Raw genomic sequence first — 21,895 nt, 5'->3', positions numbered from 1 at the left:
CGTCGCCTGTTTTTCGCTATTTTCCAATACATTGGTAATTGTACTTTCTTCATGACGGAGGACCCTAAACGGAAGGCAGAGGAGGACCTCGAGTCTGATTCCAAGAAACTGAAAGTTGAGGACTCAGAGGAGAACGGTATTCCTAAAGAAGATCCCGAAACAAAAACCGCCGCCAACCAGGAGAGTGAACAGGAAACGGCAGACGATGACGACAAAAAACGGCTGGTTCCATTCGAATTCGACGGCCATACGTACACTTACAAAGAGAAGGCCGGTGTGATTGAGGAAAGGGAGGGGAAAATCGAACTCCGAGTCGTTAATAATGACAACTCCAGAGACAACATGATTATACTCACTGGACTGAAGAACGTGTTCCAGAAACAGCTTCCAGAGATGCCCAAGGCGTACATTGCGAGACTTGTTTACGACCGATCCCACGTTTCGATTGCCGTGATACGGAAACCGTTACATGTTGTCGGAGGGGTTACATACCGTCCTTTTGAGAACCACGAGTTTGCAGAGATTGTCTTCTGTGCCATCTCGTCTACCGAACAGGTTCGAGGCTATGGTGCCCACATGATGAACCACTTAAAGGATTATGTCACATCAACCACTAAGATTCGGTATTTTCTAACATACGCCGATAACTATGCTATAGGATACTTCAAGAAACAGGGATTCACCAAAGAGATCACGCTACCGAAGAAAGTGTGGATGGGATACATCAAGGACTACGAGGGAGGTACATTGATGCAATGCTCACTGCTTCCGCGGATACGATATTTGGATAGTGCAAAGATCCTGATGTTACAAAAAGCTGCGATTCTTTCCAAGATCCGGACGATCAGTCAATCTCACGTGGTTAGACCGGGTCTGAAACATTTCTCCAAGCCCAACGCGAAACCTCTGGATCCACTAACAATTCCAGGAGTCAAGGAAGCCGGATGGACCGTCGAAATGGATGAATTGGCACAGAAACCAAAGCGAGGCCCACATCACGTGGTGATGCTCACGTTACTCACAGAGATGCAAAACCATCCGTCCAACTGGCCGTTTCTGCAGCCTGTTAATAGAGAGGAAGTTCCAGATTACTACGAGGTGATCAAGGAACCGATGGATCTCAGTACGATGGAAGTGAAGCTGGAGAATGACGCGTACGAGACTTTTGATGATTTTATCTACGACTGCAAACTGATCTTCAACAATTGCAGACAGTATAATGGCGAAAACACCACTTTCTACAAGAACGCCAACAAGCTGGAAAAAGCCATCATCGCCAAATTGAAAGACTTCCCTGAATATTCGCAACATATCGACATGTTACAAGGCTAGAAAAATATTAATGTATAATATCAAACCATTATTCTATTTCAAGACTCCTCCTCGGCTTGTTCCTGCTCCTTGAGAACATCAATAATCTTTGCGATCTCCTTGTCTTCGTAGATTCTGAATCCGTGTTCCTTTGTGACACTTGCCAATTGCGCGTTTGTGGAGTCCAACTTCTCCTCCATCACCTGTTTCAAAGTCTTGAGAGCCAACACCTCGGCGTCGGCCAAAGTGAGCGATTTATGGTACTCGTTCTGGAGTTCAGTCTGAGCACCCTCAGATCCAGATCCAATGGCCTTGGCGTCGTATCTGTAAAAGGTTCCCGAAGGCTCGGCGTGGTATAGCTGGGGTCCCTTGTCGTCATCGTAACCAGCAATGAGCAACGCCACACCGAAGGGTCTGGACATTAATCTTTTCTCACCAGAGGCACCCTCGCCAAAACGCAGCGCCAAATCGCACACGGACTGCGTGAGCGATTCAATACCGATCTTTTCGTGATAATATAGGTCGTGTTGCACTGAAGCCACGCGCGCATGGTCGATCATCGAGCGAGCATCGGCCGTAAGACCAGACATTGCACAACCGACGTGAGTGTCGATCTCCATGATCTTTTCAATGCTATCGCTCTCTAACAAGGACGAGGTGACCCTCTTCTCAACACCGAGTATAACTCCCTCGCTGGTACAGATTCCAATGGCTGTGGATCCCAATTTGATGGCCTCCAGGGAATACTCCACTTGGAAAAGCCGACCTTCGGGAGAAAAGGTCGACACACCCCTATCGTACTCGCTTCTAGTTAAAAACATGCTACAACAATATTTGGATGGCAAAATTATGTTCAATTTGAAAAAGACACACCTGGCACCACATATAAGAATTAAAAAGGTACTGGCCAAGGAGTAGAGAACAATTATTGCAGATTTGGTTAACGTTCCAATTTCGAGATCCCCAATATGCGAGTAACGTGGAAGTCGGGGTAAAAAATGGATTGCCCGAGGACGTTGAAATCCAGACGTGCGTTAAATTAATTAATAGCAATCTTTGCTTTTGCTCCTCAATAGCTATGGAAAAGGAAATTTTAGAATCGCACGAAGGGTAGTGAACCTTTCTTTATAGAATGTGCGCGCAAATCAGTGCTCTTGTTTAAGTGAAATTGCAGTGTGCCACCAAACTAAGAAGAGTTTGTCCTGCATTGGGTGTGCCTTCCGTTCCATAATTAGCAAACGTAACTTGAGCCACAAAATCCTGCTTGGGATATATAACAACCTTGATTTCGTAGCTTTCATCTTTACAAATAGCATCTTTATTATGAAATTTTCAACAGTGACACCAGTTTTAGTTCTTGCTGCTTTGTCACAAACCGCTGCCGCTGCCGGTGAGAGTGCTGCTGCCTCTGGAGCTGCCGGAGGTGCCTCCCAAGTCACCTCTGCTGCTGGCGGAGCTGCCAGTGGAGCAGTTGGTGGAGCCAGCGGAGTGGCTTCGTCGGGCGCAGCCGGTGCTTCAGGAGCTGCTGGCGGCGTCTCAGGAGCTTCCGGTGCAGGAGGCGCCTCGGGTGCTGGTAGTGCCTCCGGTGGTGCAGGTGGCGCCTCGGGCGGTGCAGGCTCCAATGGAGCCGGAGGAGTTAGCACAGCCTCGGACGGTGGAGCATCTGGCTCCCAGTCTGAAGGGGCCTCCTCCTCGGGATCGAGCTCTAGCGGAGGATCTGGATCGGGTGCAGGAAAGCTCGAGTCTCACCCATTCCTCCTCTCTGCAGGTCTTATCGGGGCTTCTGCTCTTGTGGTTCTGCTCTAAAAGTGATTTGAGTCTTTCAGTTTTGTATGTCTTTTATGCAATAAATTATGTCACCTCACATTTTAGTCTGTTTCGGGCTGTGCACGTTGTAGAGCTGTTTTGTGGGTCTGGAGGGAAAAAGGGGATCAATCAATTTATTTTTGCCTACAGTATCTTCATATTTACACTTAGCGACCATCAACTTTCATCATGGCTTCTTTGATAACTTCTGCCATTTCTAGTATTCCAGGAATTGACTACATTAACGGATTCATCCAGGATTTCTTGGTTGATATTCTGAAAACAGGTATGTATCATGATGCTCCCTCACCAAACTAATCATACAGGTCCTATCCCAAACCATCTTTCCTTCGTCATGGATGGAAACCGTAGGTACGCGAAAAATGCCGGACTTCCATTGAAGGAGGGCCACAGAGCAGGCGCAGAGTCACTGGCAAAAGTGCTCACCTGCTGCTACAAGCTGGGTGTCAAGGACGTTACAGTTTATGCATTCTCGATTGAGAACTTCAATAGACCCCAGAGTGAGATCGACACAATTTTCCAGTTATTGAAGAGCAGACTGGCATATATTGCTTACGAAGATTCGCCGGTTAAACAGTTTCATCTTTCTATCAAGATTGTGGGAAACAGGACCCTGATACCAAGTGATGTCCTTGCCGATCTGGAACAGATCGAGGAATCAACAGCAGGAAACACCGCCCACAACCTCTTCATTGCCTTTCCTTATACATCAAGAGACGATATTGTTCATTCCGTGACCGAGATCACTCACAAAGTTAAAAGTGACGAGCTGAAAGTGTCTGAGATCACGGCTGAAACAATCGAAAATAACTTTTACTACCGCGGAGAGGCCTCGAAAGTGGACATTCTGGTGAGAACTTCTGGCCACACTCGTCTAAGTGACTACATGTTGTGGCAGTGCCACCAGGACAGCGTGATCTCGTACTCCAACACCTTGTGGCCGAACTTCAAGTTTTACCACACCTGGTGGACGATCTTCAAATGGAGCTACTACAAAACACTGATTTTGGAGGACGCAGAAACAATGCAGATCAAGCGGATCACCGACAAGGAGATCAACGAGAGATACAAGGAGCCGATCCTGAGTTTGTCGCACCCACCGTTCGCCTCGGTCACCAAGGTTACTTGAAAAAAGGGGTACACTTTTTCTATCTTTGCTTACATCAGCAGGCCCTCCCCTGCGAACAAAAACGGGGGTGAGACACGCGACTTAAAAAAAAATGCACTACGCGTTCTGTAAACGGAAATACACGGTGCAATATATAAGCGTTTGGGATTTAGTAGACATGTTCTGTGAAACCTGTGCTTATGTCAGATTCGTTCAGGTAGGTCTCTAGTTGGGTGGAATTAAGAATTGTTTACAAGTTTTTTAACACTGTACTGCTCGTCATGAGTAACAACCAGGTACAGACATACACGCAAAGCGTGACACTTAAGGTGTTGTACACGTTTGACAACACCACGCAGTTCCTGGTGCGGTCGAAGCGTCCGCTTTCGTCCAAAATCATCCAGCTGCCTCAGATGCCTCCTCACAATGGCGCTGTTATTGGGTGTATCGACATCCGCAAATGTCTGGAGCTTATTCAGACCATGTCTCCAGAGTGTTTCCGAGATCGGCTGGACTATTCGATATATTCCAAAGACGTTGTCGAACCCGATGAGCCTTTTGTTGGGTTTGGGCTTTACTCCAAGTTGATGGACCGCAGGACGCCTGTGATCATCACTGGACGTGTTTGCAAAAACTTTGTCAACATTATTAACGGTTCTGGAGTTGGGGTTGATACTTTGGAAGTGAAGCTCCGATTCAATGCTGTTTCCAAAAACCCAGTGATGTACGCCTTTTCCAAGCCGGATGTTGGCAACAGCAGCAACTCTGACAGCAGCAGTCCGACGTTCTTGGCGAGCGAGCCGTCCGAGCCTGCTCCTGCTCCCGACACGCGAAAACGCGGCTTCAATTCTCCTGCCAACGGTGCCAACGGCCCGCAACTAGCTACCAGAACACAATCGCTTCCTTTCATCAGTCAGAACTCGCTAGCGCACCGCATCATGATGTCCGACCAGGCCAATAATTCGCTCGAGTCGCGTGAAGACCAGATCGCGTCGCGATTTTCCAATTACGAGAAGCTCATGAAGGCCACGGATCCGCCAACAAAGGCCAAGAAGAACAAGAGCTTCATTGCGAGCGTGGTCAAGATCGGCGACGTCAGCACCAACAACCGCGCTAAGATGGCCAAACAGTCGTCGGTGCAGCGCTGTATCAACTGCACGTCCACGTCAAATCCACCATACAAATTCCATAGAGACGGATTATTTGAGTTTGGCAACTCCGGCCTGCTGTGCCAGATCTGCTCGTCGTTGCAGGCCAAGAACGACACAAAGAGCCTCAGAGACCGTGGAGAGCTTGGCTTGAAGGGCCTGGTGGACAGTCCGTACGCGAAAACGTCTCCTGTTCCGGATAGTTTAACTGTCGCAGCGCGCAAACGACAGAGACTTTATAAAGCCCGGGCCGAGGAAAACAGTTCGTCGCCGTTGGCAACGTCTGCGAAACGGCAGCGCAAGATCGACTCCGACAAGTCGTCGCCGCAAAACCCGCTAACAGACCTGGATCCTTTGTACGAACCGAAGAAGTCTGTTCACGAGTCGAGCGACGAAGATTCTCCTATCAACGCCACGAAGCTGAACACGACGCTGATCCCGCTGGATGAGGACGACAAGGAGAACGTCTCGCCGCCGCAGAGCGAGAACCAGCCGCAGTCGCTGATGGTCCACGATATCTCGCCGGGGTTGCACCGTCTGATCGAGTCGTTCAGCAACGTGGAGCAGCCGGGGTCTCCTAGCAAGACGTCGCCGAACGACCAATGGATCAACAACCTGTTCACGCATGACGAGGAGGACGAGCCCGTGGACGGCCAGTTCGAAGATGACCCGGAAGTGTACAACATTCTCAAGGGCTCCAAGACCAGCTCTCCGCTTAACTTCAAGTTCGACAAGGCCAAGGAGAAGATCGACGCCACGCCAAAGGACGCAGACACCGTACAGACGCAGTGCATCGATGGGCCGGACAACTTCACTGGATTATTCAACCAGATGCTCACGGAGCAGGCAGATCAGACAGATCAGGACACAACCAAGCCCAAGCCACCAATTGCACAGCTGACAGATCACAGACAGGGAATCATGATGCCCAGCTCACCGTTTTTCTCTTTGCATCATGACGACACGGCCCGCACAGACAAGACCAACTCGTCCTGGAACCAGGGCTCGTCTCCAGCCACATCTGTGATATCTAATGAAAAATAAGTAGCAAAATAATTAGCCGCATCCGCAATACTTTTTTTTACCTTAAACAGTATTCATGTTCAAATATAGAACGCCTGGATATAATGGATATGCTTGCAAATACTCGCCATTCTACGATAACAAGCTTGCTGTTGCGACGGCGGCCAATTACGGACTGGTAGGCAACGGGAAGCTCGCCATTCTTTCCATCCAGGACAACGGCATGATCACCCAAGACACAGAGTTCGAGACCCAGGACGGACTATTTGACGTGGCATGGTCCGAGCTCCACGAGAATCAGGTGCTCACATGTGCAGGCGACGGGTCGATATCGCTGTTTGACATCACTCTCCAACAATTCCCCATCCAGAAGTACCAAGAACACACCAGAGAGGTGTTTTCAGTGTACTGGAACATGGTCGATAAGAGCATCTTTTGTTCGTCATCGTGGGACGGAACAGTCAAGATATGGTCGCCCAATAGAAACCAATCGATGCTGACGCTGGTGTCGCAGCAGGACATGTCGCACTCGGCAGAACCTTCCGCTGCTCCGTCGCGAAAACACCCAAACTCCAACTGTATTTATCAAGCCTCGTTTTCTCCAAGAGACCCGTTTCAGCTCGTTTCTGTTAGCTCGTCGTCCCATTGTCAGATCTGGGACATCCGGGCTCCCCAGCCGCTCCAGCTTGACTTTGTTGCTCACAACGGAATGGAGATTCTCTCGTGCGATTACAATAAATACCGTCCAACCGTCATTGCAACCGCTTCTGTCGATAAGAGCATCAAAATATGGGACCTTCGTATGATTCCGCCTCCAAACTCCCCTGGACCTTCACCATCCCCAGTGAACAAGCTTCTGGGACACGACTTTGCCGTCCGCCGAGTGTGCTGGTCGCCTCACTCATCAGACACTCTTCTAAGTTGTTCATACGACATGACCTGCCGCGTCTGGAAAGACCAGACCGACGAAAACGCAAAGTTCACCAATAACAGGCTTTGGCACGGCCACTCGCTACTCAAGACCTTTGGTATGCACAAGGAGTTCGCAATCGGCTGCGACTGGTCACTCTGGGGATCTGGCTTTGCTGCAAGCGTCGGCTGGGACGAAATGTGCTACGTCTGGAAAGCCGTCTGACTCATTCGGCTCATAATCATTAATTAGTTAGCAACGTATATCATGACAATTGGATCTCTTCTTCATCGCCAAAATTGAACCGCTCGATCTCGTTCAGCATCTTGGTGACCCAAAGGTCCCGCTCGACACGCGATCTGGCAAGGAAAACCATGCTCCGTCCCGTAACTCCCAGTCGTGACACAGTTTTCAACATCTTGCCTCGATCCTCCATAGTCACCTTCTTGTCGACAGGTTCCTGAATTGGGCCATCTTTCGGATACATCTCGTGATCCAGATCGCTGATAACCGTGTTATGCAAGTTCATCTGTTTCAGCATCACCCGCTTGGATCCAAACCACAAAGTAAAATGACGCGAGTTCTCATCCTCGCTGCTCATCCAGCCATCAGCATATATACGCGGAACCAGATGGCTTCCAGGAATGACTCTGCTCAAAGTGGCATCATGACCCGAAATGTTCAGATCGTTGGTCGAGTCACAAAACACATAGCAGTTTGCAAGACTGATAGACGTATAATGCTTGTAATATGCAGTGGGTTTCACCGTCCCCGACTTCACGCTTCTCTCAAACAGCTCAAATAGCTTCAAAAAACCAGGGCATAGCAGAACAAAGTATTTCTTGAAGCTCTTGTGCTTTTTCCGTTTTTGGTATAGTAGTCCACTCATAATCAGTGGCTTATCAATAGACCACGACGAAATGTTATATATAAGTGGGTCCGACGTGGCCTTTGATAATTCCCATTTGCTTGGTTCTTCCTCAGCGGTCAGTATCGATTCGTACTTGTCATCAGGTAGATTTGCAAGCTGCATGTTTTTCTCTCGAAGACCCATCACGCGATCCAAATCTTCAGCTTTTCGTTTGGTCCAATATTCAACAAGCTGCTGCAGGCGAAACACCCATTCGTCTCGCATCTTCTGAGTAGAGGCCTGCACACGGATTCGAGAACCTGTTTTCAAAATAAGCTCAAAACACGAATCAACAAATTGCTCGTCATCCAGATGGCCTTGTTCCCAGCCCCAAGTAACCGAGCCCGCAAGTCGAACCATATGAGGAATATCATCGATGGTAACATTGCGAATCTCTGAAACATTACACAGATCGACAATGCTTTTGCAATTCATGATGGTTGTTGCGCGACGTTCTGCATCGTATAGAGCATCCATGTCGTGATTTCGAAATTCCTCAAGCGTTACACCAGGTTTCAGCCATGAGATATGAGTGTGATCCTCGGGTTCCAATGGAAAAGCACTTTTCTTGAATCTGATGGGTCTTTCGTGAATCCTATCTTTCAAAACATCATTATCTAAAACCTGGCCTAGTGGATTGATGACTTCTCTCATTGGCTGAGGAAATGCAGGAACAGCATTATAGAAGTCTTGAAACATTAGCACGTTGTCGAAGGTGCTGAAATATCTAATTTTGTAGTAGTTTCGTCCAAAAGTGGACTGCGTCTTGCCCTTTCTATTTGATAATTGGGCAAGAAATCCTTCAATTGGAGTTGGCTCAAGCAAAGGCTCATTTGAAAGCATATGGGGCTCGTGCTTGATTTCACGTAACTCAATGTCATGTGTGTCGTTGAGTATCATCCATGCAGCCTGAAGAAGCTTTTCGTTCTCTCCCAAAATCCATTCTAAACGATCATATTTCTTAGCAGCAAAAGCAAGAAGATGCCTCTGATTTGCAACCTTTTGGATAAAATGTGCAGTTTTGTCCGAAAGTCCAGCTTTGTTATCCACAGCTGACAGTTGAGAAATAATCATATCAACAAGCTTGTTAAATGCGTTGATTCGTGGGACACCGTACCCGATGTTTAAATATTCAACCTTGAACTCTCCATCGTGAAGCTGGAAGTCCTCTGGTGTAAGGTAATGTGCTAAATTCTTAACTGTTAACGAAATGTCAATATCCGGTATATTCAACAGCATTGTTTTGTGCTTCTTTTTCGGATGGTCTTTCAGTATAGTTGAAAAAAAGCTCAACCAACGAATAGCAGACGACTGCGTTTGGGGTAAGAGAATATACTCCAAGCTTCTCCGTTTTTTCGTAAGCTTGGATATGGAAATTGTTTTATCCAAAACATTCCGGAATCGGACACATGTATCCTTGGTGGATAATAGAACGTCAAACTGCAGATGGTTTGAAGTCGATATACTTTCATTCTTCATATCATCGTCTTCACTTGAGGAATCGTCCGAATCCAATTGCTCAATTCCATTGTAGTCAACAGATAGGATGTTCCGCTTCTTGAAAAATTGAAGAATAATAGGGTACTCATGATTGCCCGTAGATCGAGCCACCACGATATACTCCTTCCATTTCTCGAACACTCTTGTAGAGCTTTCCGATCCACTATTGGTCTCGTTCATGATTACAGTGACCAACATCTTCTCCATCTTCACTATGTTTCCAGCCGAAAACTCTTGGAACATTCTTTTCAAACGACGCCGTTGATCTATTTTGGAGTATTCACTATTGATCCGATGGCGTGCCCCGACAGTCCGGTGCTGCAGCCTGTGAAAGATAGACACCATTTCCTCGTTGACTTGTTCATAGATATCTCCAAAAACAGAATGATGTTGTATTGAGCTTGATCTCTGGTTCTCAGAAATGTGTTCTTTAGGTTCCAACATCTGAACTTTGAATGGATTAGGTTTGTTTTTAGCACTCTTTTTCTTGATTGAAGGCGAGAAAGTGACAGATTTCACAACATGAGCAGCAGGCAAAGACACCTTGTTTTGCTTCGGTAGCTCTATAACCGTGTCTGCGGAAGCCAGTGTTGTTTCGTTTGAAGTTTGTGCTTGTTCGCTTTCTGACAGGTTGGGATCAAACCCGTTGGATTGATCTGGGATATACTCATTGGCAGTGACAAACGACGCACCCGTTGAAGAAGAAGTGGAACCCCAGCCTATATTGCGAGCCTCATGGCCCAGAATTCTGGCTCTGTCGATATCGTTTGATAGTCGATTGTAAGAATAGGAAGACTCTCTTGGTGCCGTTTGTCTAAAAGAGCCAGATCCCACTCTTGATGTCAATTTCTTCTGAAATGCAAGGAATTCATCATTGGACCACCCAAGAGTCCTTGAAGGTTCTCTGTAAGTGCTTGATTTGCGGTTGTAAAATCGGTACAGTGAAGGGGTCGATGGGTGATCTTCTGTACCCGCATGATTTCTGATTGGTAAAGACGAGACCGGCTCGTTTTGATACTCAGTCGAAGAAGAGTTGTTGACCGTGGACTCGTCCGAGTGCAACGACTGAGTAGCATCTACAGATCTGGTTTCCTCAGAAGTGCTGCTTGTTGGGCTCGACTGTGTCTCCGTAGATCTGAACCCAAAATTTCTAGCCACATGGTCGAACATCTCGCTGTATCGTCGTTGAGAAGCATTTCCCTTGTTGGAGATATTGTGTATGGCTGACAAAACTGTCGATTGCTTATGGACGACCCATTGTTTTGGTATTGGGCCGAGGGATTCGATAGTGGTGCGTCTATTCAACCCCGTGGCTGTGTCATAGCGGATTTTGAAAGCAGTGAACGAGTTCGCAGGGATGTCTATAATTGGCACCCGATGTGTGTGTGCACTGAGATCCATAAACGCCACTGTTTACAGCAAGATGGCTTGTATCCGCGCCTCAAAGACGAAATCAGCACAAAAAGGGGACAATCGAATAACAAAAGCAATAGACAACAAGAAAAAAACTAAATTAGGTCGATCGACTCCGCCCATTAAGATTTGGGGGCACGTCGGATAAGGGGCTCAGTCAGACTTCGCCTCGTCATTATAAATTTAGACTTTTTGATAGACCGTTGAACATCAATGGGATCTCAGCGTGATGAATAGTATCTGGGAATGTTGGCTTGGTACCAAGACATGTTTGTTTACGTGGATTCTCCAGTACAGAAAAAAAAGATGGCCGTAGTATTTACTGTTGGATGATAAATGGGTCCAAATGGTTTCGGAGAAATCTTTTCCTCCACCCAATGGATCCGGCGGTTGTTGCTACCAAAAAGTGGGCGCTATATCGTTTCCCCCACAATAGTGGACACTCGTAATATTTTACGAAATTAAAATTATGTACAATCAAATCCGGATGATTTTTGATCTGCAGGCCGGCTGCTGGGAAGGTGCAGTTTTTTTTTTAAGGGCCACTTGGTTTTTAGTAAGCCTTGATTCGGAAGATTAATAACTGTGGTTCTGCCCAACATATTAGTTCTAAAACTGTGCTTTACAGTTTGAAGGTTGGGATTGAACAGCTTTCGAACAATCGTATTAGAATTCCGTCCGATTGGATAATATTTCAAGACTTTGTTAAGGACAGATCAGGCTTAGTGGTTGAGCAGTTCTAGTCAAGAAACATGTCCAGAGACCAGAATACTAGTGTCACGAGTCCGTTCGACGACAGTTACGAGTTTACTGCCGACGATTCGGACTTTAGATTCACTCCTGGCACTCCAGCTACAGACTCTCCAAAATCATCGGCTCCTCTTACGGGGCGGTCGGTCTCTAAGAAATCGCAACATTCCAACCTCCAAGACACCTCATTCAACGCAGGAGATGATGAGGAAGATGATGTGTTTGCTCCTAGACCGTTCGGCCAAAAAAGAGCCGACACTGTCAATTTACAAGACGCACATGTCACTTTTCAGGGCGAGGACACCGAAGAGGAAGAGGAAGATGATTTTATAGGTGATTTACCTCGATCTAATTCTACGGCCATTAGAAGACACAGATGGGGTACCCAAAGACACAAGAACGGTAATCCGTTGAAAAGAAACAAAACATTTCAAAGATCCATTTCTAAGCGGATTCCTGGTCGAAGACTGTTTAATGCAGGAGAAAATGACCCCGAAGATGCAGGAGATGGAAGTGAAGATAGGTCTTCAGAAAAACGAAATGTCTATTGGAATCTTTCGCTTCCCGACAGCGAAAAGGACAGCGAAGGAAATCCACCCGAATACAAGAGAAACAAAATCAGAACAACCAAATACACTCCGCTTTCATTCATTCCCAAAAACTTGTATTACCAGTTTGAAAATGTCGCCAACATTTACTTTTTAATCATGATCATCATGGGAGCTTTCCAGATCTTTGGTGTTCCTAGCCCTGCACTTTCTGCTGTTCCGTTGATTGTCATTGTGGCAATTACTGCTTTCAAAGATGCCCTCGAGGACTCCAGAAGAACTAGTTTGGACCTTGAAGTGAACAACCAAATTACGCACATTCTGAAAGGAATGGATAATCCAAACTTCAATGGGGAACATATCAGTTTATGGAGAAGAATCAAGAAAACAACTTCGCGCCATATGTTCGCCATTATTAGAAGACTCAAGGGAAAACCTAGCATCGATCCTCTCAAGGAAGATCCTGCTGAAAACAGAAAGTCTATTGATAGTTTCGATTATCGAAAGAGTTTCCAAGAAGATTTTGCAGCAAGCTCCACTTCGCTAACCAGTGAAGCGGCTGATCCATTTTCGGATAAAAACGAGTATGCATCTGACATGTACACTCCAAAGGTCGAGCCATTCACTGCTGCTCCGTCATCGGTTTTGGCGAAAAATAATTTAAACCCTACTTTCAAGAAGGATTACTGGAAGAGTGTTCATGTTGGTGACATTGTCAAAATCAAGGCCAATGAGGTTGTTCCTGTTGATATTTTAATTCTTTCGACTTCAGATTCCGACGGAGCTTGTTACACTGAAACGAAAAACCTGGATGGTGAAACTAATTTGAAGGTTAAGCAAGCCCTGAAATGCTCCTCTGCTTCCATCAAGTCCGTTAACGACTTGTCCAGATGTAAGTTCTGGCTAGAAAGTGAAGGTCCAAAGGCCAACTTGTACAGTTACCAAGGTAACCTGAAGTATTACGTGAACGGAGACGAATCAGCCAAAACCGCAAATGAGCCAGTCACCATCAACAATATGCTTCTGAGAGGATGCACTTTAAGAAACACTAAGTGGGTGGTTGGATTGGTTGTTTTCACTGGTGATGACACCAAAATCATGATGAATGCAGGTGTGACTCCTACTAAGAGATCTAGAATCTCTAGAGAGTTGAATCTCTGTGTTTTATTAAACTTCGTGTTGCTGTTCATCTTATGTTTGGTCAGCGGTATTGCTAACGGTATTTATTATCATCGGAAGCATACCATGCGCGACTACTTTGAATTCGGAACTATTGCAGGCTCTGCTGTCTCCAATGGTATTTTAGAGTTTTTCGTTGCATTGATTTTATATCAATCGCTGGTTCCTATTTCTCTTTACATTTCGGTTGAGATTATCAAAACAGCTCAGGCATTTTTCATCTACTCTGATGTCAACATGTACTACAAAAAACTGGATTATCCTTGCACACCAAAGTCGTGGAACATTTCTGATGATTTGGGTCAAATCGAATACATATTCAGTGATAAGACAGGTACCTTGACACAGAATGTTATGGAATTCAAAAAGTGTACCATTAATGGTGTTTCCTATGGTAGAGCATACACAGAGGCCTACGCGGGTATCAGAAGACGTCAAGGAATAGACGTTGAAGAAGAAGGTGCCAGAGAAAAAGAAGAAATTGCTCGCGACAAAGTGGAGATGATCAACGTTTTGCGTTCTGTTAATAAGGGAGATATCTCGCCTGATATTCACAGTGAACTGACTTTTGTCTCCAAGCCTTTTGCTACAGATTTGAATGGGGAGTCGGGTGTTCCTCAAAAACAAGCTCTGGAGCATTTCATGCTTGCGTTGGCTTTATGTCACAGTGTTTTGACCGAACCTTCTGAAACCAAGCCAGGAAAGATGGAGCTCAAAGCACAAAGTCCTGATGAGGCAGCTTTGGTTGCCACTGCTAAGGACGTTGGTTTCGAGTTTATCAGACGTACCAAGAAGGGTCTGGTTTTGAACGTTCAAGGTGTTGAGAAAGAGTACCAGATTTTGAACATTTTGGAGTTCAATTCCACCAGAAAGAGAATGAGTGTCATGATCAAGATCCCAGCTGCAACCAGAGATGGCGAGCCTACAGTTTTGTTGATCTGTAAGGGAGCAGACTCAATTATCTATTCCAGACTCAGCAACAGCAACGATCAACAGCTTCTTGACAAGACAGCTATCCATCTTGAGGAGTACGCTACTGAGGGTTTGAGAACTTTGTGTATTGCACAAAGAGAGCTGACCTGGTCCGAGTACGAAGAATGGCAGACTAGACACAATATTGCATCTGCTTCGCTTGATCAAAGAGAAGAGAAGATGGAAGAGGTTGCCACTTCTATTGAGCAAGAACTTACTCTTTTGGGAGGTACAGCCATTGAGGATCGGTTGCAGGACGGTGTTCCGGACTCGATTCAGCTGTTAGCCAAGGCTGGTATCAAGCTTTGGGTTTTGACCGGAGATAAGGTGGAGACTGCCATCAATATTGGTTTCTCCTGTAATTTGCTTGAAAACGGTATGGACTTGCTTGTTATCAAGACTTCTGGTGAGGACGTTGAGTCACTGTTCACCGAGGAGGAGATCAAAAACATCGATGGTGACCAGAGCGAACTGGTGCTTGCACTGATTGAAAAGTATTTGCACAACCACTTCGACATGGATGGCTCGATGTCCGAACTTGATAAGGCAAAGAAGATCCACTCTCCTCCATCTGGAAACTTTGGTGTGGTCATTGATGGTGAAGCTTTGAAAATTGCTCTCAGTGATAAAGTCAAATACAAGTTCTTGCTGCTGTGTAAGCAGTGCAAGGCCGTTTTGTGTTGCCGTGTTTCTCCTGCTCAAAAGGCTGCCGTTGTCAAACTCGTCAAGGATACTCTTGATGTCATGACATTGGCTATTGGAGACGGTTCGAACGATGTTGCCATGATCCAAGCTGCCGACGTGGGTGTTGGTATTGCTGGTGAAGAAGGTACTCAAGCCGTCATGTCTGCCGATTATGCTCTTGGTCAATTCAGATATTTGGCAAGATTGGTTCTGGTTCACGGAAGATGGTCTTACAAACGTATTGCTGAGATGATTCCAAGTTTCTTCTACAAGAATGTGGTGTTCACCTTGTCCTTGTTCTGGTATGGAATCTACGACGACTTTGACGGAACTTACTTGTTCGAGTACACCTATTTGATGTTCTACACTTTGGCATACACCTCGTTGCCTGTTATTTTCATGGGTATTTTTGATCAAGACGTTCCCGCTCATATCTCGCTATTGGTTCCGCAACTCTACCGTACTGGTATCCTGAGAAAGGAATGGACCATGGAGAAGTTCTGGTGGTACTTGACTGACGGATTCTACCAGTCTCTTATCTCGTTCTTCTATCCATACTTCCTCTACTACAAGAACGGTATCGTTACCTTCAACGGTTTGGCTTTGGATCACAGATTCCTTGTTGGTGCCCTGGTTGCCACCATTGCCACCACTTCCTGTGATATTTATGTGCTGTTCCATATTTACAGATGGGATTGGCTCACTGTTTTGATCATCTCTCTCTCGATCATTGTTGTTTTCGGTTGGACTGGTATCTGGTCTTCGTCAACCTACTCTGGTGAGTTCTACAAATCGGCCGCCCACATGTACGGCACTCCAGCGTTCTGGGCTTGTTATTTCCCTGGTGTCTTGACGTGTATTCTTCCACGTTTTGTTTACGACATTGTTGAGAAAGCATTTGCTCCAAGAGACATTGACATCATCAGAGAAACCGTCGATAAAGGTGACTTTGACCAATATCACGAGGACTACGATCCTACCGACCCAGATAGAGCCAAAGTGTCTCAATACACCAAGGATCAGCTGGCAGAAACTCCTGTTCAACTGCCAGAAACTCCTTTGACCGACTACAGAGACTCTATCAATGGAACTGGTGGAAAACGTGGATCAATGTTGCAACGGATGTTTGGCAAGGAAAAACGTCTCACTGTGCCTTCCATCCCCGTCACCGCATCCACAGATACTCTGGCTACCGAGGAGATCGAAATGGAGTTCACCGGAAGCAATCCAAATAGCCCATTGCCTCGTCCTTCGCTTACAGTGAAACGGGATCCTCGTATTCTGACCGACGCAGACAGAATGGCCCGTCTGCGGAACCAGATCAACAGGAACTCACTGGACATCTCAAGACAGAGATCGTTGGATCAGGCCAGACGCGACCTTGAGGCGGCAGAGGGCCGTGAACAATCTCCGAATCGCGTGCGTACCAGTATGGAGATAGCTGGCGTGACTACTGCTGAGTCATTGATTGGCCGTCTTTCGAACGAGCATGCGAGATAAGATCTATGTACAATTATAGAGGTTTTGGAAACAAACGTTGTTTTAAGTTTGAAACGAATCCGTGATCGTAGATGTTGGTGAGCTGGTCCCATGAGGTCACCGGGGCTGGGCGTGTAGCGTTGATCGGCGCACCAGTAAGCGTGGTGTAGCCCATTTCATCGACCACCAAAAATTGGGAGCCATCTTTATAAAGCAGCTTATTTTGCATCAGGTAATGAATGTAGTCCCATTTGGCGGTTTCGTTAGTGGTGACACCCAGGTAGATGTACCGCAAGTGTTCTCCAAGGAAGAGTGCAACCAATGGTAGCAGGAGCACACATAGGAGAAATAAGGTGCCTGTAATCTTATTCTCCGTTGAGGTTGCACGTAACGTTGTCCAGAACATCGTGGGGGATACTCCAAGCGCCGTCCAGCACAAATAAGCGCCGTAGGTGAATGTCCATATCTTGGCAACGAGAAACCCTATGAAGTATCTGTAGGTGTAGTAGCCAACGTCGTTGTTAAGCCAGATGCAATGGTGGTCGAACAGCTGGACACACCGGCCGCACAGGGAACAGTGTTTGCTGCGGGCGGGCTTGGCCACGAGACACGTGCGACAGTCTGCCGGGAAGAAGAGCAGGTTGTCGTACGCAAACACGGGCGTGGGGGAGGTGCCAGGGTTGATCAGCACAGCCATGGAAAATGTGTAGTATGTGAACAGGACAGAGGGGACGATTAGGAGCAGGTGGTAGTTGGGGATTCGTGGAAGGGTGGACTGGGAAAACAGTACAAGAGCGGAGGAGAACACGATGATGTAGAACAGCGGGATGATCCAGCCCGCGTAGGACTCGAGCTTTTGGATGGACCCGTTTAAGTAGCGAGAGTCGAGAATGTGCAGCTGGCGAGCGAGCACGCGGGATGTTTGCATCAGCAGACCATGGAGCCGGTACACGAACGTGTTTCGGAACACGGGCAGGTCGCCAAACAACAGCAGCGTCACGACTGCAACGCCGACAAGTAACAACGGGATGAGCATATAGAATTTACCCGGCACGATTAAATAATTTCAACATGTTCTCTCTGTTCCAGCGAGCCCAAACGGTTTCAAACTATGTTCTGACGCTGGTGACGACGATGGCGGCGGTCATTTCGCTGTCCTGGCTACTACAGCTGCATTTCTCGGCGCACGGAGAAATCCCCGCCACAATTGCAATCAACAAGGCCGTCAACACGATGAAGTATTCGAGGAACTTTGGAGGCCGTCCGAACGCGGGCAAGGAGAACGTGAGAGTGGCATTCGATCTGAACGCAGACTTGTCGTCGCTGTTCAATTGGAATACCAAGCAGGTGTTTGTGTACCTTGTGGCTGATTATGAGGGCAAGGACAGTCAGGAGTCCAAAGTGGTGTTCTGGGACAAGATTGTCGAGACCAAGCAGGATGCGGTGCTTGACCTGACGGATATCCGGTCGAAATACTCTGTGTGGGATTACTCCCCCACCTTGCATAATAAAACCGCCACTTTCAAGCTGGAATATAATATCCAGCCGTATGTGGGGCCCTTGATCTGGGGCACGGCAGACGCCTCTACACAGCTACAGTTCCCTGAAATATAATGCGATTGTTCTATGTACAAATCACTTTTCATGTCTATGTGTCCGTATCATCTTGTTGTAGATGTGTCTTTTACCGGGCTCGGTTCGTGCGTCAAACACCGTCGCATGCGCTAGCTTTCCCACCTGCACCTTTTGCAAGCGCAGCTGCAAAACCTTCTTTCTGTATAGATCAAGCACGCCCTGCTCCGAGGCCGGAAGACGAGCCTCTCCTAGAGAAATGACTCGCTGCAACATGTCAATGTAATCGTCGAGGAATTGATGCTGTGACTCGCGGAACCTATGCTTTCTCCAGCGCACGCCACGAGATGCATAGGCTCCCCGTTTCTCAAGCCGGAACCTGCTCTTCATCTTGGCGTTCCGTCTCAATGCAAGATAATTGTGTTTCATTAATGGACGGTATCGTAAAATAGTCTCTTGACGGTCCATCACCCGCGATCTCATCAGCCGACTCACCTCAAGCCGCGGCAGACCGGCCATATGCTGCGTCAGGTGAACCATGATCAAATGGAAATGGCCCGGGTTCACCGTAATTGGCGACTTCTTGATAACCTCGTTCGACTTAAACGATATTTTCAGATAGCGTTTGCGACCCTGTCTGACCAGGTCCGGCAACAAATACGTCTCAATGAACTGGATAGTCTCTGGAACAAGAGCCGGACTGCGACTCATCATCAGGGCGGTCTCGTTGAAATTGTCGCTGCTTAAAATCATTCCGTCCTCCAACATTTGTCGCACAAAGTCCGGAGCAGACCCAAGTTGGTCAGAAGCAAACAACTGTCTCAAGCGGTAGGGCCAAACTTCATTCATGCTCTCCTTCAAGTACGACGAGAGAGGGTCCGAGTAGGACGACTTGTTTTTCAAAGCAGTCTCGTCCAGGCTCTCAAACGTCGCTCCAGTAAATCTTCTGAAAAGAGAATCGTCCATCGAGTCGTAAACGTGCGAGTTACGCAACCGAGCATGGGTGAACCGCTGTTTCAAAATCGACTGGTACCGACCAAAACAGCTCTCGAACTCCTGCCACCGTTTCTCCTTGCCGAGAATCATCAACTCTAGAGCAAGAATGTGTACGTTGTCCAAAAGGTACGACTCCGACGTCTCAATGTAAGTCTCAAAGAAATGACGAGCTTTGGCAGTTTGTCCTTTATCCAATATACTCTTGAGAGCAACCTTGAAGGCATATGGACTGAGCTCCTTCTCCTTGAACCCAAGCTCACCCTTGGTTCTGTTGGTGAGCAATTCGGTCATTAGTCGTATGTTCATGTTGTTCACCAGCTTGGTTCCAGCCTGCAACACCAGCGAGTAGGTCTTGCTTGTTATTTCCACGCCTCTGGTTTGGGCCACTCCAATCAATTCAAAAGCCTGCTTTAGGCGGCCCATTCGCATGTACTGGTAAAACACTTGGTTGATCAGTCTGGAAGGAAGCTTTCCGTACGTGTCTTTCAAACCATCGATAAGTCTAACCACCTTCTTGAATCCGTAACGACGGCAGTAGTGCACCAAGTAGTGCTCATAAGACTCCACTTTGATAGAGTCTTGATATTTTTGGGTAAACTTGAGCCAGAGTCGATTGAAATCCTGTGGCCACGGCAGTCTCGACGATGCTTGTAGAGCAACCTCGTGGCTGGCATAGCAATCAAGATGCGAGCTGCTGAGCTTGTCAAACACCTCAACAACGGTCTGATAACGCTGTGCAATCAAATGCGCCTTGAGAATCCAGGCAAAGTCTTCTGGTTTTGGTCGCAGTCCAAATTTAGGGAAATGGACATTGAGCAGTGTTTCTATACTTTTGTGATCACCAGCAATTGCACAATTGCGCATGAAACCACTAAACGACGCAGAGTCCAGTTTGTTTGGCTTTATTTGTGCAAGCTCGTCCACTAAACGGAAACAGGAGCTCAAGTCGTTGGTTCCAGAAAGACACTCGAGCATGAGACCGTACGACTTTGCAGACAATGGAACCTTATAATGCGAGTATGCAGCAAACCAGTGCAATGAGTCAGAATATGCCTGTTTCTTGATATGGGCGGTGATGATGGCTCGTAAGATCCGGTCATTTGGGGTGAATTTTCTTCTGATGAACACTTCCCATAACTCTAGAGCCTGGTCCACAGCTCCACGAGCAGCCAATGAATCAAACATGTAGGAGTAATCGTAAGTGGTTGGAGTGTAGTCAAACTCTGAAAGACTGTAGAAAAACTTGTTGAGTTCTTCCCAACGGTTGGTTCTTCCAAACATGGAGAGAGCTTCTTTCACAATGTATGGATACTGGTCGTGAGGCATGTTTTGGAAAAACTCGTATGCCCTTTCTGGCGATGTCTTGGATAATGCTTTGAACTCCTGTGTTTGATCACGAGCGTTCATTTCTAGTGAAAGCTTTGCTTTTAGGTCGGTGAGCTCCAGAGCATAATTCGGGTCGCCCCAGCGACTATATCCATGTGCCAACAAACTCAAAAAGTTCGAAAGGACTGGCGGGTCTAGGTCAAGCTGTGTGTGGAAACCTTGGGGCAACTTTTTGGCGAACAAGTAACGATGTTTTAAAATTAACAGTTGATTGGGGATCCTTTTGGAGAATTCAACGTCTGGGAACGAATGGATCCACAAGTAACAACTTTCCAAGGGATCCAAATCCTTGAGCAGGGCAAAAACGATGTTTGGTTTGCGAAGCGGGTCTATCAACTTCGAGGCCAATTCGAAGTTGGATTTGAGGTCGTCGGTCCGACATAAATGATACACTTGGGCGAGAAACTGGGGGTCGCATTTGAGCGGAGTAAAAAGACTCAACAATGCCTGTGCCTTTTGTTTGCTCCATTCTTTCTCAGAGACTAATAATGTATGTTTAAACTGCTTGGTGACGGCCAAACATAATCCTTTATATTCAACAACGCTTTCCAACAGATCCACGTTTGAAGACTCTTGGAACTTCAAAATGCTCTGAATCTGTAGAGTATCGTTCAGATTATTCAGTCGTCGAAGCAAATGGCTCGTTTTCTTGTCTGCAAAGTGGATCAGCAGATTATCGAAATCTTTCAAGGTTCCGTATTTGTCAATAATAAGGGTCAGTTTGTGCATTTGGTTTTCGGAAAACCCGGCAAAGTTGGACGGCGACTCTTTCAACAGGCGATAACACAAGCTCTCAAACCGGTTGCGGTATAAATAGTCGAACAATTCGGCCTTCTGGTCTATTATGTCTTTGTTCTGTAAATATTCCTCGAGTTTAAGATGGGCTTCTTTGAGAAACCCATCGTCTGAAGGCTTGTCCGTCATGATCTTGAAGTTGTTTTCAAAGAATTTGGTCTGTGTCATGGAAATGTTACGACGGAACTCGCGCAACTGTTGGGAAACGAACCGCCATTTCTGATGGGAGATCTTGGGCAAAAAACTACTCCATCGGTAGTCCTCGTGAATCAAGGTTTTCCCCAGATCCAAACACCAGCGCAGAGCAAGCTCTCTGTTCTGAACCGCCTGGAGCTCCGTATATCGCACGAACGCTAACTTGAAGTTGCTCATCAAAGCCCGAAG

The 21,895-nt window shown here is 46.8% G+C and overlaps 17 protein-coding genes across 17 annotated transcripts; 10 read left to right on the top strand and 7 right to left on the bottom strand.

Moving 5' to 3' along the window:
- Nucleotides 1–51: 51 nt before the first annotated feature.
- OGAPHI_002700 (uncharacterized protein) lies at nt 52–1,332 on the top strand (the record flags this gene model as incomplete). The annotated part of the gene is made up of 1 exon (XM_046203599.1): nt 52–1,332. One exon carries the CDS (start codon nt 52–54, stop codon nt 1,330–1,332), a length of 1,281 nt encoding a protein of 426 aa, XP_046063359.1.
- A 38-nt stretch (nt 1,333–1,370) lies between these two features.
- OGAPHI_002699 (uncharacterized protein) lies at nt 1,371–2,132 on the bottom strand (the record flags this gene model as incomplete). Its single annotated transcript, XM_046203598.1, has 1 exon — nt 1,371–2,132. One exon carries the CDS (start codon nt 2,130–2,132, stop codon nt 1,371–1,373), a length of 762 nt encoding a protein of 253 aa, XP_046063358.1.
- Nucleotides 1,930–2,229, top strand: OGAPHI_002698 (uncharacterized protein; the record flags this gene model as incomplete). Its single annotated transcript, XM_046203597.1, has 1 exon — nt 1,930–2,229. One exon carries the CDS (start codon nt 1,930–1,932, stop codon nt 2,227–2,229), a length of 300 nt encoding a protein of 99 aa, XP_046063357.1.
- Nucleotides 2,230–2,456: 227 nt separating this feature from the next.
- Nucleotides 2,457–3,460, bottom strand: OGAPHI_002696 (uncharacterized protein; the record flags this gene model as incomplete). Its single annotated transcript, XM_046203593.1, has 2 exons — nt 2,457–3,055; nt 3,442–3,460. The coding sequence occupies 2 exons, from the start codon at nt 3,458–3,460 to the stop codon at nt 2,457–2,459; spliced, it is 618 nt and encodes a 205-aa protein (XP_046063355.1).
- On the top strand, nt 2,635–3,117 carry OGAPHI_002697 (uncharacterized protein; the record flags this gene model as incomplete). Its single annotated transcript, XM_046203594.1, has 1 exon — nt 2,635–3,117. The coding sequence occupies one exon, from the start codon at nt 2,635–2,637 to the stop codon at nt 3,115–3,117; it is 483 nt and encodes a 160-aa protein (XP_046063356.1).
- Nucleotides 3,461–3,472: 12 nt separating the features above from the next.
- Nucleotides 3,473–4,267, top strand: OGAPHI_002695 (uncharacterized protein; the record flags this gene model as incomplete). The annotated part of the gene is made up of 1 exon (XM_046203592.1): nt 3,473–4,267. The coding sequence occupies one exon, from the start codon at nt 3,473–3,475 to the stop codon at nt 4,265–4,267; it is 795 nt and encodes a 264-aa protein (XP_046063354.1).
- Nucleotides 4,268–4,424: 157 nt separating this feature from the next.
- Nucleotides 4,425–6,438, top strand: OGAPHI_002693 (uncharacterized protein; the record flags this gene model as incomplete). Its single annotated transcript, XM_046203590.1, has 2 exons — nt 4,425–4,463; nt 4,549–6,438. 2 exons carry the CDS (start codon nt 4,425–4,427, stop codon nt 6,436–6,438), a joined length of 1,929 nt encoding a protein of 642 aa, XP_046063352.1.
- Nucleotides 4,486–6,188, bottom strand: OGAPHI_002694 (uncharacterized protein; the record flags this gene model as incomplete). Its single annotated transcript, XM_046203591.1, has 3 exons — nt 4,486–5,062; nt 5,257–5,628; nt 5,776–6,188. 3 exons carry the CDS (start codon nt 6,186–6,188, stop codon nt 4,486–4,488), a joined length of 1,362 nt encoding a protein of 453 aa, XP_046063353.1.
- A 55-nt stretch (nt 6,439–6,493) lies between the features above and the next one.
- Nucleotides 6,494–7,552, top strand: OGAPHI_002692 (uncharacterized protein; the record flags this gene model as incomplete). The annotated part of the gene is made up of 1 exon (XM_046203589.1): nt 6,494–7,552. One exon carries the CDS (start codon nt 6,494–6,496, stop codon nt 7,550–7,552), a length of 1,059 nt encoding a protein of 352 aa, XP_046063351.1.
- A 40-nt stretch (nt 7,553–7,592) lies between these two features.
- OGAPHI_002691 (uncharacterized protein) lies at nt 7,593–11,138 on the bottom strand (the record flags this gene model as incomplete). Its single annotated transcript, XM_046203588.1, has 1 exon — nt 7,593–11,138. One exon carries the CDS (start codon nt 11,136–11,138, stop codon nt 7,593–7,595), a length of 3,546 nt encoding a protein of 1,181 aa, XP_046063350.1.
- Nucleotides 11,139–11,902: 764 nt separating this feature from the next.
- OGAPHI_002690 (uncharacterized protein) lies at nt 11,903–13,088 on the top strand (the record flags this gene model as incomplete). Its single annotated transcript, XM_046203587.1, has 1 exon — nt 11,903–13,088. A coding segment is annotated over one exon (1,186 nt), but the record flags the coding sequence as incomplete, so codon positions are not given.
- A 60-nt stretch (nt 13,089–13,148) lies between these two features.
- OGAPHI_002688 (uncharacterized protein) lies at nt 13,149–16,783 on the top strand (the record flags this gene model as incomplete). Its single annotated transcript, XM_046203585.1, has 2 exons — nt 13,149–13,183; nt 13,339–16,783. The coding sequence occupies 2 exons, from the start codon at nt 13,149–13,151 to the stop codon at nt 16,781–16,783; spliced, it is 3,480 nt and encodes a 1,159-aa protein (XP_046063347.1).
- Nucleotides 15,020–15,964, bottom strand: OGAPHI_002689 (uncharacterized protein; the record flags this gene model as incomplete). The annotated part of the gene is made up of 2 exons (XM_046203586.1): nt 15,020–15,645; nt 15,748–15,964. 2 exons carry the CDS (start codon nt 15,962–15,964, stop codon nt 15,020–15,022), a joined length of 843 nt encoding a protein of 280 aa, XP_046063348.1.
- A 13-nt stretch (nt 16,784–16,796) lies between the features above and the next one.
- OGAPHI_002687 (uncharacterized protein) lies at nt 16,797–17,459 on the bottom strand (the record flags this gene model as incomplete). Its single annotated transcript, XM_046203583.1, has 1 exon — nt 16,797–17,459. The coding sequence occupies one exon, from the start codon at nt 17,457–17,459 to the stop codon at nt 16,797–16,799; it is 663 nt and encodes a 220-aa protein (XP_046063346.1).
- On the top strand, nt 16,998–17,501 carry OGAPHI_002686 (uncharacterized protein; the record flags this gene model as incomplete). The annotated part of the gene is made up of 2 exons (XM_046203582.1): nt 16,998–17,042; nt 17,187–17,501. The coding sequence occupies 2 exons, from the start codon at nt 16,998–17,000 to the stop codon at nt 17,499–17,501; spliced, it is 360 nt and encodes a 119-aa protein (XP_046063345.1).
- Nucleotides 17,502–17,833: 332 nt separating this feature from the next.
- OGAPHI_002685 (uncharacterized protein) lies at nt 17,834–18,376 on the top strand (the record flags this gene model as incomplete). Its single annotated transcript, XM_046203581.1, has 1 exon — nt 17,834–18,376. One exon carries the CDS (start codon nt 17,834–17,836, stop codon nt 18,374–18,376), a length of 543 nt encoding a protein of 180 aa, XP_046063344.1.
- A 21-nt stretch (nt 18,377–18,397) lies between these two features.
- OGAPHI_002684 (uncharacterized protein) lies at nt 18,398–21,883 on the bottom strand (the record flags this gene model as incomplete). The annotated part of the gene is made up of 1 exon (XM_046203580.1): nt 18,398–21,883. The coding sequence occupies one exon, from the start codon at nt 21,881–21,883 to the stop codon at nt 18,398–18,400; it is 3,486 nt and encodes a 1,161-aa protein (XP_046063343.1).
- Between the last annotated feature and the right edge of the window lie 12 nt (nt 21,884–21,895).

The sequence above is a fragment of the Ogataea philodendri genome (assembly GCF_020536065.1).
Source record: "Ogataea philodendri strain CBS6075 chromosome Unknown scaffold1, whole genome shotgun sequence".
NCBI classification, from domain to species: Eukaryota; Fungi; Ascomycota; class Pichiomycetes; order Pichiales; family Pichiaceae; genus Ogataea; species Ogataea philodendri.
The sequence above is the reverse complement of the archived record's forward strand: the minus strand, read 5'-3'. Positions and strand labels throughout refer to the sequence as shown.